General features: G+C 34.8%; 2 protein-coding genes across 2 annotated transcripts; one reads left to right on the forward strand and one right to left on the reverse strand.

Annotated features, from left to right (window-relative positions):
- The first annotated feature begins 6531 nt into the window (after window positions 1-6531).
- Window positions 6532-7799, forward strand: LOC116166112 (N(6)-adenine-specific DNA methyltransferase METTL4-like). The gene is made up of 4 exons (XM_031480953.1): window positions 6532-6782; window positions 6839-7369; window positions 7419-7590; window positions 7643-7799. Exons 1-4 carry the CDS (start codon window positions 6558-6560, stop codon window positions 7774-7776), a joined length of 1062 nt encoding a protein of 353 aa, XP_031336813.1. The 5' UTR covers window positions 6532-6557; the 3' UTR covers window positions 7777-7799.
- A 1102-nt stretch (window positions 7800-8901) lies between these two features.
- Window positions 8902-10352, reverse strand: LOC116166113 (UDP-glucose 4-epimerase 5-like). Its single transcript, XM_031480954.1, has 6 exons — window positions 10209-10352; window positions 9969-10148; window positions 9739-9919; window positions 9594-9682; window positions 9240-9432; window positions 8902-9189 (listed from the first exon to the last, which is right to left on the reverse strand). The coding sequence occupies exons 1-6, from the start codon at window positions 10266-10268 to the stop codon at window positions 9101-9103; spliced, it is 792 nt and encodes a 263-aa protein (XP_031336814.1). The 5' UTR covers window positions 10269-10352; the 3' UTR covers window positions 8902-9100.
- Window positions 10353-13216: the final 2864 nt, after the last annotated feature.

Raw genomic sequence — 13216 nt, forward strand, 5'->3', positions numbered from 1 at the left:
CAAAAAAACTAACATAGGTATATAGCATCATTTACAATTTAGGAATTTAATTACGCCCCCAAATCACAGAACAATTCAGTTATACACAGTCCACAATATAGTGCTAAAATTAAAAGGTACAAAATACAAAATAGGTATGTGGTAGATCCTAATAAACCGGCACTTCGAACACCTAAAATACATCTCTTCCTTTCCTTATATATAAGGGTGAACAACAACAAACAATTTATTTTTTTAATAAAAATGGTAGCTAACATTTTATATTCTGTGACAATGATTAATAATATAACATATACCGATTAGAAATAAATTTTTAAGTTTTCAAAAATTAATAACAATTGTACATTTAGCGTATTACTTATTTATATTTATGCACTATCCATGAATAATTTCTTTTGCGCGGCAAGATGACTTCCCTTTTTTGTCCTGAATTCAGTTGTAAAAATAAAAATTTGTTGATGTCGATGTTGGTCCTCTATTTTTTAAGGGGTAAATAATCAAGGAGATATCAGTTCATATTGAAAAGAGAAGTAGTAGTAAAAGATTTGCCGCTTTCTGTCGCTATACATAATATTGGAAATTAAAAAAATTTCCCTAAGTTGATGTGAAGTTTGCGGGACTCCACCAAAAGGTATTCTCAAACGGAAAAAATAAATAGTCGAAATTTTTTAAAATATATCCACCACTTATCGTATTACCGGGAAAACCAAAAATTTCGCCCATGTTTTGATACAAATATTTATTTTCGTGATGTCTCGCTAACTTGACTTGACATGAGCAAAACAATGACACTTTTTTTTAAATAAAGTTGTCAGTGTTGCCCATTAGTTATCGTATCCCGCTTAGGAATGTATAGCTAAAAAGGGACAATGGAACATTTTTTGTGATAGTTAAAATGGAAAAGTGCAATCGAATTTCTTTAAAAAGGTAGGCTGAGAATGTGAAAACCGTTTTCTCATATTCTCAAGGATAAAAAAGGACATCAAATTTAGAAAACTACGTAGACTGTATTTATATCGGTATTGTTTCTGTTATATAATATATCACGACGTTTCCTATGTGTATGACCCGCTAAGTGAAAAAATGCCTGTGTGTCATTTGTTATCTATTAGGCTTTATGGAAAGCAAAGGACACCTGTACCTTTTGCTTTCGGTCGCATTTCTCGGAAGAGATCATTTTTACGAAGACTTACTGATACTGATAATTTTAGATGGGAAATATACACATCAAACATGTAATTTATTCATATTTGATTTAATCTAATTAAACATAGTGGTACGTTTCTGGTGGTTTGAAGGAATTGTGTTCATATGCAGCGCTACTTGTATATAATTTGTGATAGTAGTATTGTACGTTCAAGCCGCCAAAGGGAAGTATTATTACAGTATCATTAGGGTTAATAAAAATAATCAAATTTCTTTTGTTTTGGTATTGATATCTTGATAACGTCCACCACTTGAACGAGGAATAAGTGGTGGCTGTATTAACAAATGTATTAAAACTGCAGTTTTTCGTTTTTCCTCCCCAATTTATTTGTGAAAATCGAAATTGATCTTCTTTTATTTTTTTTATATTCCTGATATTTATTATTTATTTATTTACTTATGTATTTATTTATCTATTTAATCCTTTCAATTACTGGTATAGTCGTATTCCGTCTAGCCTATAGCTTAGCTGAAACTTGATACTTCCTAAACAAATTTTTTGAAGCATCCTGATATAATGAAAAAGGTTTTATACTCGTAAATAAAAAATTATTTCCAAAGTAGCTATAGGTAATCATATCCATTTAGTGCACTTTTCGCCTTGGGAATATGGGACATGATTTATAAGTATGATTAGTACTTATTCAATGATTACGCTTAATTAAAAAATTAAACGCAAAAATCAGGCGCAAGAACTCGAGTCCGATATAGCCCGGTTAAGAAAAATTGCGTATCCTACGGCTCCGGAAAGCTTTATAGAGCAGCCGGCGATACAGACGTTTGTCGATGGTGTTCGCGATGTGGAAACGCAACAAGACAAAGATTTGTTCTTTGAAGAGCTGCCAACAGAATTTCTTGAAGATACAAATGTGAAAAATTAGTAGATTACATACCGAGCTGGGAAATGGTTCATTACTTACGCCGAGGGCTTAATTGCCGAACTGAACTTCGGGCTCTTGTTATATAATAATTATTTATACGTGAATAATTAAGGAAATCAAAATGTAGAATGTTTTGAAACAAATTGCTTAAAATGTTAAAGATGTCAAAGGTTGTCACTCCTATACGGTGGTAAGTGCTTTCGGAAAATAACCATATACGTCAATAGACAGCCAATATGAATTACAAATATATGGAAATTAAGAAACAAAGTAATTAAGATTACTGAAGTTAATTGCTTAATTAAGTTGCAAACATCTTTACAGACAGTACTCTTAAAATAAGGCACATTGAAGCGGTTGCCATAATGGTTACAATAGTGTTTTTGTTATTGAGTGATACCTCGATTAACAATATTAAATAATATCAGTAAATTTAATTTGAACGAAGGAAACCGTATGAGTATATGAGAGGGACGTCTTACCCCAACTGAACTTGATCACTCCATAATATTTTTTACAAACTTAGTATTAGCAGTTAACAAATGAGGTTGGTCCCCAAAATGGCATTTTTTAAAAATTGTTCTCTAAAAAACGATGTCCAGAAGGATGTCACGTCTTTGGATAGGAAATTCCTCCCCAAGGTGGTGCGAAGAATTAGCGAAAACGCCGAATAATTTTAAAAATTCGAAAAAAATTCGACTGTAACTCTCGACCTGACAATGAAAGCGATCACGATTTTATGAAATTTCCTGTGCATGTTTTTTAGGGATTTAAGAGAATACTTAATCCCTGCTGCTCAAACATCTGTGTATGCTTTTTTTCCCAATTTAATGTACGCACTTTGTCATGCTGTCGTGTCATGCACCAAAGAACACCTTTCTTAAAGATCCATAGACATCACTTTAACACGTCACTGATAAGAGAGTGAATTATATATGGCATCTTGCACTTTAGGTTAGTAGGTAATGGCAGCATCCCATGCCAAACTTTTTTTAAGGGATTTCAGAAATGTATTTAAATTTCGTATGGTTGTGCTAAACTGGATGAGAGGCATCAGCATATTATTCTTCTAATTTGGCCCCCCTCTTAAAATGTGGCTTGTGACCTACCTGAGTCAAGAACCATTTAAGAGTAATGGTAGTTTCACTTTTAGTTTGACAAATTAATATGGAGGAACCCCATAACCAGAGGCGTTAAAAACACACTCAACCAGGACATTATTCACTTAAAATATAAAATTTGCACCTCACAATGTACTCTCATCTCATGACGAGATTAATTTATGTTAGGTAAATTAGTAAATAAATTAGGAAAACAATTTCCGTGAACGCCATTAGGTATAATTAAGCCTCTCGCTAGGTATACATTTATATTATTTTCTATTCTCACATCATCGTTAGTTATGAATCGTCTGAATAATCTCGCAAGGGCCGGAACCAGAAATCCAGCTACCAGAGTATCATTTTTGGACGCGTGTAATTGACTTGTTTTCTTGGATGGTATAAAAAGTATCACGTGAATCGTAAAAAAATAGTTCATCGAAATAAAATTCCATAATTCATTTAGAGGACAAATTGTGAGAAAACACCGTTTTTTTCATCATCTCTACGTACAATTGCTTTTTTCTATTGTTAAATTGTACGGTTAAAAAATGTTTAAGAAAAGTCAATGATACTATATAGAATTATAGAAGGAATATCCCTCCGATTTTCCCTCTTAAGCCTCGAGTAACTAAACTTGGTGAGCTCAAGCTAGGAATACAATTATTTTTGACTGAGACTGGGTGCACTATAATTTTGACGGACCAACGCCCCCCACGCATAGCAAAGTTTCCCAATAACGAATTTGATGCACTTTGGGAAGAAGGAAATGGTTGTCTTTGATTAACGGACTCTTACCGCATGCAGTGCACTTCTGCAGTGGAAATATTCTTTTCCCGTTTCCACACAGGGTTGGAGTATAGACTTGAAAACATACAAAAGAAAAGGTCAAATACGATGTTATCTCAAACGTTCACCTAACGCATCCTGTTACACCAGCCAGATCTCCAGAGCAATATAACATAACATGTATTACTTACTGTACAAAAAATATCTGTTTAGTGCTACAATTAAGTAAAACAATCATTTTTGATGATTACAAATAGAAAATTTCTTTTGAAACTTAGGTAGTATTACTATATGTGAAGTAACTTCAATTATTAGCTTGCAGGAGCTTGCAGGTGGTATATTGTGTACCAACCACAGCAAAGGAGTAATATTCCACCAACGATAAAGAAGTATAAGTTATCATCTGCAATAATAAAAAGTTACTTACATGGTCGAATTTAATGTACCTTTACAATGAGTTAACCGATTTGCTACACATTTCCTTTTTTCATGCCTGCGCTTCTGTAATCTCTCTTTTTCCTTTGCCATACGACGCTGTTCCCGCCGGGATCTGGACATTTTTACTGCAGATTGTGACTTGACTTTTACAATAAACAATTAAGTAACGTCAAAATCAAACAAACGCTCAATTATTTTTGAACTCAAAATCAATACTGTATGAGGGTGATATTTTGTTATAACTTATAAGACTAGAATGATACCACGATACACTTTCTAGGATACTTGGCTTCCTCCTTTTTCCTTTTTCTGTCACCTTGGCTAACATTGCCATTTTCAATTACTTTTTCACTTAGGTTTCTCGGCTGTTTTAACTTCTTCACTTTTTCTCTCATCGTGACATTATTACTCCTCAGTTGGGATTGTTGTCCTCGACACTTTAGGTTAATTCGGTTTCATAACATTTTGTCTCCGTAGGTTCCATGAGATGTTTTAATTTATTCGAAGCCCTTAACTCAAAATTCTATCCTAATCCTGCATTTCTTTCTGTATATTTATCACTACTTTGTTTCTTGAGGTGTTTATCGCATCCTTGCTTCTTCGATTATTGTGTTTGTCGAATCTTCCTCGTTTCTGAAATTTGGAGACAACGCCCGGTTAATTATGAATGAAGGGAAAACTGCTCACAGCTCCCCCGATTTTCGCGGTTCCAGCGGATTCTTCATACTTTTCCTTCTATTGCGCCGCCTGCTCCAACGTCTTCGGTTTCTCCATCTCTGTTTACCTGTTTTGTCTCCCTGGATCTTCATCTAACCTTTCATATTTTCTTGTTATCTTTCCACGTCTGTTTCGCATTCTTCCAAAGCTACGCATATTTTCTTGTAGATTCATTCGACTTCCTCCTCTTCTTTAGTTGTTTAGGCTTTTTTATTTCCTTCACTTTGCAAAACTATTCCGTATTTCTGATCTCCTTGTGAAGTTTCCAAGATTTTTTTGCCTGAATAAAATTTTTTTGTTTTTTATACTCATGTTGTGGTTGTTGTTTGTTATTATTGTCGCCAAGAAATAAGCAATGAGGTAATTTATAACAAATATCAGACTTTCGAAGCAAATCTCTCAAACTAGTCACGCACTACGCTATGTAGGCAATACATCGTAAATGGAAAAGGATGGGGAAGATAGTTCGCGATTTCCTCAGTTTCCTTAACAGTTTCTACGCTAAATTGTCAAATTATGTGGGCCGAACATCTGGAACAACCCTTAGTTATTTTTATACTGCTCGACTTTTTTAATTCTTTCGACTGTTTGGGCTTCCCACGACTGGTTTGACTTCATCCTCTTTGCTTGCAGTGGGTTCTTCAAGTTCCTGGACTTTTTCATATTTCTCAGCCTAATCAATTGCTTCAGCTATTTCGTTTTTTGTCGACTTTAGACCAAAGTTCTCGACTCCCACGGCTTTCCCAAGGCTATAGGCATTTTTGGTTCATTGTGTTCTCAAATCCCCTCGTGTTCATAAGCAACTTGGCTTCCACAATTCCTTCTTCTTTATCGCATTCTTCCTATACTTCGATCTGTGTCATATATTCCATACCCACAGCTCTCAGGGCCTTCACCTCCATCTCCGTAATAAACTTTTCTTAATTTCCATCGGATAGTTTGCACGTTCTGTGTACTTTGCACATGAAACGGTTTGCTTTCTTCAATTTAATCACTTTCTGAGGTGGGAGACACTGCTCTGTTAATTGAGAACACGAGCCGCTCATTTTCATTTCCAGTTCAACTTTATATTTTTCCATCTACTTTAACTCCTTTGATTTTTAGGGATTCATTGCCTTCCTCGCTTTTTAATACTCAATCGGCTGTGGCGTCATCCTCAATTTCTATTTGTTTAGTACCTTCAATTTCTTTGGTTTCTTGGGTGTCCTTGCCTATTCGATTTGTTCTTTTTGTAAATTTGTAACTTTTTCGGCTACTTCTACTGTTTCTGCAACTTCGACTTTCCTCACAAAACAGCTGCATAGTCTTTTCTTCCAATGTAAAAGTATCGTAATTCAAAGTAAATCAGCAGACATGGCACCACCGCATGTTGGGATTTGAACCACCAACAGTTGATTTGTTTATTTTTTATACATAACCTTTAAAAATGAGTATTTTACATTGCACAAATAATGGTTGGTTTATATCTCATTGTGAGCTTATAAACAATTTCTATATTAACGTTGATAAGGGCGAGAGCCACAAGACCTTCAAGCTAAACCCGAACCTTTTCAAAATAGTTTCTCCATTTCAAGATCTGACCAAAAAATCGACCAGAAAGCGTAAAAACGAATCGCACTCCTTAGATCACCATAATTTACATCAATGTATAGTAATTACCACCGCAATTAGCTTCAACAGTAAACCTAATTACACCAATTATTGCAGGAACACGTCCAGAAATCCTACCAGCAGTTTGTTGTTGAATTATCAAGATTCCTTCTTCCGAAAGTAAAGGAATTCTCCAAATCTGCTAATATTGAAGCTCTTGAAACGTCTGCGACAGTTTACGCAGAATCTGGAAGGCCGAACATTGCAAATATTACAGGCGGAAATGACGACCAGGCCAAGCTTGTCGAAATAAATGATTCTTGTTTTTTGTTTCCTAACAATTGCAGGTTTTATTGTAAAGATGTGGCGGAAATCAACGATCATTTCATTGATGAGCAATTCGACTTGATTGTGTTGGACCCGCCTTGGTGGAACAAGTATGTGCGTCGTAAGAAGGCGAAAACTAATGATGGATATCAAATGATGTTTAATGACAACATTAAAGAGTTGCCCGTGGAGAGATTGTTAGGAGAAAGTGGGACCGTTGTTGTTTGGTGTACAAATTCAAACCAGCACTTAGAGGCGGTACAAAACGAATTTTTTCCCAAGTGGAAGGTTAAATTTGTTGCACGTCTGTTTTGGTTAAAGGTGCCTATCTCTGTTTTTGGGGAAAAGTTTATTGGGTCTCCTATTCCAGGTCACACAAACTGGGGAAACGGTGTGCAAATTTTCAGAACCGCCTGGCAAGCAACCATTCGAGCAAATAATCATAGGTTCCAGAGATGAAGGACCAGATTGGCAATTTTTCAATGATAAATTGATTGTTAGTATTCCTAGTGCATTACATTCCCATAAACCCCCGCTTATTGGTAGGTACTTATTCAAAAACATCTGTGCAATTAAAAATAATCTGTGTTTTAGAGATTTTGAAGACACATTTGCCTGAAGATCCGAAATGTCTAGAAATATTTGCCAGGTATTTACTTCCAAATTGGACCAGTTGGGGACTTGAAGCGATACGTTTTCAACATTTATCTGTTTATGAAAAATTCTAACTAATAAATAGCAAATAAAATTACATTTTTTTTCTTTCATAATTCAAACCTGTGTAATGATATGAAATGAAATCGTAATTTACGGTAGTGCAAAATTTTTAAAGGGTATAGAGTATGATGTGTTGCCTACCTCACTTAACTTTTGACTTTGGTCGCAGATAACAAGTATACATTCATATGAAGCTTGTTACTAATAAAAACAATTTTTGCATTAAACTGCAAAGTAGTACTTTAACTCCTGAGGGGTTCAAAAGACCTGAAGAAAATGTAAACCGCCAAACTTTATAAAAGAATTCAATCTTATGTTTCCGAGGCTTTATTGCTTTTTAACATCCGAAAATAGTTCTGCAGAATAATAACTTGACAAGAGCTAGATCCCAAATTTGTGGAGTGCCTCAGGGGTCTATTCTAGGGCCGTTGTTTAATTTATATACCCAAATTTGCATACTTCGATTCAGAACTGTCTCATTTTAGCATTGCAAATGCTTATGTTGTGTATGGGTATGAAGTTACCAGTTTCATCAAGCACAAAAGAAGACAGATGGTGTCGCGTCAAGTGTTGATTGTACCGTACTCCGCCGCAATCGGTAGATTATAAAGAAAAGTCGCGGATACTTGTCGATACCGAACTTACTTAATAGTGCGCAATTGTTTTGTTAATTCCAATCTATAATTGTCTCCTTTAATAGGATTACAAGCATATTATGTTATGAGGCTTATTATTCAAAAAGTCTACGTTCCCGGGTGAATAAGGTTTATTTGTGTTTTACGTTATACGGTTATAATTTCCAATGTTTCCGATGGTTGCATGGATTGCGAAATCTGCAAATTTTGTATGGAGATGACGGTCACAGTTTTTACATTAATAATCTAACGAGTGCGAGGGCCGAAATAAAAATTAACTCCGACTTTTTGTGAACCATGCAGAACACCGAATTGTCTCACTATAAACCCTCGTAAATCAAATTTAATGTTATTTGGAGGCAATAGAGTGTACGATAAAGGCATTTCTAGGCTAAGTATAATTTTGAAAGACACCGTTCTCAAGTATGAGGACGTAGTCAGGAATCTAGGTGTTGTGATGGATCGTCAGTTAAAATTTGAAAAACACAATAAAAGTGTTAGTAAGCAATAAAACACATTTACTTAAAAAAGTGGAAATTTTTTATCGTAGGTAAATACGTAAACGCCGTACACAATTGTGGTGTTTGCCCAATTTAAAAAAATATAGAGTTGTGTATAGGTAAATGCAATTTTTTCGTGGAACTTAGAGATATTGCAGGCGTCGTCCAATACTAAAATAGAAAATAAATAAAGCCATCGTTTAATGCCCATGTCCGTTTGTAATTTTGGAAGACTTGTTCGGCCGATATCCGTAAGGATTTTTTGTCTGCCATCTCCAAAAGTCGATACCTAAAAAATATGGTTGTAAAACCAATTTGACAATTATTAAAGATCCATACACATTTCCTCAAGAGTGTGTTTTGCTTTCCATTCCAGTTCTTGGTCGGCTAAATCTGCATTCGCAAACATTGCGGTAATATCACCCTCCCTTTTCACCATTATTCGGAAAGGGACTGCAGCTCCAGTTACCTTTTCAAAAGTCTTCACTAACTCGAGTACGGTAACACCTCGCCCAGTTCCTAGGTTGTATGCCTAATGTAAACATACTCAATTGTAGAGACTGCACGTTTAACATGGCAGGTGTCATTTGAAAACGCCTGTTTCGCTTTGTGTAACTTTGGCAAATCAAAGTTATCGGCGAAAAATCACAATTTCAGGCGTTTTGGTAAAGGTGACATACCTGCAACACTTGCCTTTAGATGTTGGTGTTCCCTACATAATTTTCTAAGAGCTGCGACGTGGCCTGTCGCCAAATCCATTACGTGAATATAGTCCCGAACACCTTTGAAAACACAGTCATGGGGTTTTATTATATAGCAAACCTCTACACGTACATACCTGTTCCGTCACTAGTATTATAATCTCCTCCAAATATGGTTAAAATTGGCTTATGTCCAATGGCAACTTGAGCAATATATGGCATAATATTTGAAAACGCTTTAGTAGGATCTTCCCCAATTTCTCCCGACGGATGCGCTCCTACAGGGTTGAAGTAACGTAGACAAATTATGTTCCATTTCTAAAAAATAATGTTAAACAGACGTAAAACAAGTATTAATTTCAATAACCTTATTGGAATGCGAAATATCTGCTAACATTTCTTCGATGAAATACTTCGTTTTTCCGTAGACATTTGTAATGTTTCCCCCTATTTCATGATCTTCCGTAATGGGCAGCTGTTTGGGCTCGCCATAAATTGTACAGGAACTCGAAAATACTAATTGATAACATTCGTGCCTTTCCATTACCTTAATTTAATTATAACTACAGTTTTTAACCATTTTTATAATATACCTAAGTATACACACCTCCAGAAGGTTTAGCATTCCTATTAGATTGTTTTTGTAATATAATAAGGGGTATTCCATTGATTCTCCCACGGCTTTAATGGCAGCGAAATGGATCACGCAATCGATTTTGTGCTAAAACAAACACTTGTTTAGTTTACTGTACAAATGTTGATCTATATAGTCGGTGTGAATGTAAGACGAGTGCGCCAAAGTCTTCATTTTCAGGCTCACTCAAAGAGCGAAAAAGGCCTCCAAGACCACAACGCGCCTCAACGCTATTTAATGCAGCCTATAAAACCGTAAGTCAATTTCAATGGAACTAGAAGCATTATCCACCTCCTTGGAACCTTTATTTTATTTATAAAAAATGTTTCCTTTGTTCTTTCTGACACTCAATTTCTTTATATCACCTTAGGTAAGTACATGTTACAGCATTTAGATATAAAATTATTAAACATGTGCTTTAATAACAAAAAAATCTGCTTTTCAATCATTTTTTGATTTTCAAGTGTCATAAGGTGAAAACCGTTCGTCTCTTTGTTTCACCATAGAGCAAGATCTTCCTAATAGCAGATTATCAAAGAAAAACCACACTTTTTCATCTTACAACGCATCAAAATTAAGCTAGAAGTTGTGCACTGACGCACTGCCGTAATCTTAATTTCGAAAAACTTGAAACACCTAAAAATCGTCTTTAATCGCTTCGTTAAGGGTGTAATGGATACGTTGAAAGTTGATGGGCAGATAGGAAAAACGAAAATTTTTGTTGGCTCAATGATTGGTGTAATCGAGGTATAATTTTCCAGCTCGACAACTACAATGATTTCCTCAACAATAAAAAGCGTCATAATATACCCAATCATTGCTTATTTTGAAAATAGAATCGTAATTTGTACACATCATGATAGTCATTATAAACCATTTTTTACTCAAATTATTTATTATTGTTTTTTAAGGTTCCTGGAATTGAATTGTGAGAGAATTCATTATCATGCGAACATTAATCGTGTTTCGTTAGAAAAATAGTATGCATATTTTTGGTACCTGCGACTCACGTTTTACCAATGTACAAAAGCATTTTTATTTTCCATCGCCAGTTTCTGGAATTGAATTGCAAGAGAAAGATATAATTAACTCGTTATATACCTTTATTTTTAACCTCTGCGAGATAGGTGGCTATTGCGATCACCTCTTTGAACATGTTAAAATTTCATCAAATGTCGACATTTTAGATCATTTTAAGCAACTTTTAAACAATAAAATAAAAAGAGTAAAAAGCATGTTGTAGTATGCGGGTTTTTAGTGACGTCATATACAACTGTTTCTTCAAATAGTAACCCACATTTTTAGCGCATTTTCCAACGCCGCTTTCTCTGTCCGTCCGTCTGTCCGAGGCTTCAGTTTTCAAGATATTTAGTTCGTTCCTTTTGAATTAGGAGCTCTGGCACCTGAGTTAAGGAAAATCTTGGCGTTAAACTGGGCATACGTAAACTGCGCAATATCCTTTCCTATTTATACAGATAGGTATTGTGAAATTTTAAAAATAGTTGTCTAGTCAAGATAAGCATGTCGCATATTGTAAAACTCAGATTTGGGCATGCCCAGACTGCGCAACTGTCAAATTTCTTATTTATAGAGAAATTTTTGATTAATTAATTAGTAGTATATATTAATAAATATTATTTAATTAACTTTAATTCAATGCATCGATTTGCACTTAGTAAAGGGTGCTACTGTTTCAGTAAGACCGGTCCATAATATAAAAAAGTTACTTCTGCGCAGAAGAATACGACTTATTACCAGTTACCGATCTGAATGTTAATAGGTGCCGTCTCCAAGTGGTAAGTAATACGCCTGCAAAAATGTACGCAATTTGTGTATTGTTATCTAATGCATTCCCTGAGCCATGAATCGCGATCTTGAGTAAGATCATAAAGCTTTTAATTAATGGAAAAAGCTATTTCTTTGTTGATGTAGATGCAATTTCACTATTCTGGATGGCCCGAACGCTTTCCGAGGGAGAAAGTCTCTTTTAGGTATGAGTTTGCCATACGTCCCGAAATAGCGGGATTTGTCGCGATTTTTTAACAAAATTATACGTCCCGCTAAAATCAGATCCCGGATTAGGTCCCGATTTCTATGCGTGCATACCAACATGGCTAAATATCAAATTTAAAAGTACACTTTTAAAAGACATTCGTTCATCGAAAAAATACGGTTGATGCAAATAGTTTGGTACAATACGGTTATATAACTTTCATTAAGTTAATAGAAAAATTATTAAAAAATAATAATAAAAATATACAAACATGTATGTATTTCTTTATTTTATTTCGTCCCTATTTTACGATGACGGGACGCCTGTTCCTGTGGCGACCCTACTTCCAGGGCGCATTTCTTGTTAAATGTTTGTTGCGGATTAAGGTATAAACCTAATAATCCTTATAGTGTCGTAAAATTTTTTTTTTTTTAATTTAATTTGTGTGCCTCGACTACTAGTGGCCATTGGCACGTCTACATGAATTGCTTGTTCCTCTTAAAAAAGGGCGCTAATGGACCAAAACTTGAAAGCTAAAGGAGAACGCAACGTTACTTTCATTTAAAGATTCGGATTTACAAAGGGTCACCCACATTAAGAATCTTAACTTTTAAAGTAACCGAAATCGTTGAGTTAAAATCGCTATTCAACGCTGCACTTGCAATGTTCATTTTTGGTGTGTTTTTGTTTCTTTGTACTGAAATTTGTAAAACAAAAGATATAATAATGAAATCTTATAAACACTTAACAATACAATGATGACAGATGACTTAATGACTATTTTGTCTGAAAAACTATCTCGATATATTGAATTTCTTAAAAAGATAATTCAAGCTCAAGAAAGTCTGCAGCTTTATTTAGTGTGATTTTATTTTAGTACAAGTAGGTACCTAATGTTTTTTTCCGAAATGATGTTGATGAGTGATGGCATAATAAACTGCCACATTAGAACTGTACCTAAATGTAATAGAATAAAGAAGAAATACTT

This window comes from Photinus pyralis, unplaced genomic scaffold (assembly GCF_008802855.1).
Source record: "Photinus pyralis isolate 1611_PpyrPB1 unplaced genomic scaffold, Ppyr1.3 Ppyr1.4_LG3a, whole genome shotgun sequence".
NCBI classification, from domain to species: Eukaryota; Metazoa; Arthropoda; class Insecta; order Coleoptera; family Lampyridae; genus Photinus; species Photinus pyralis.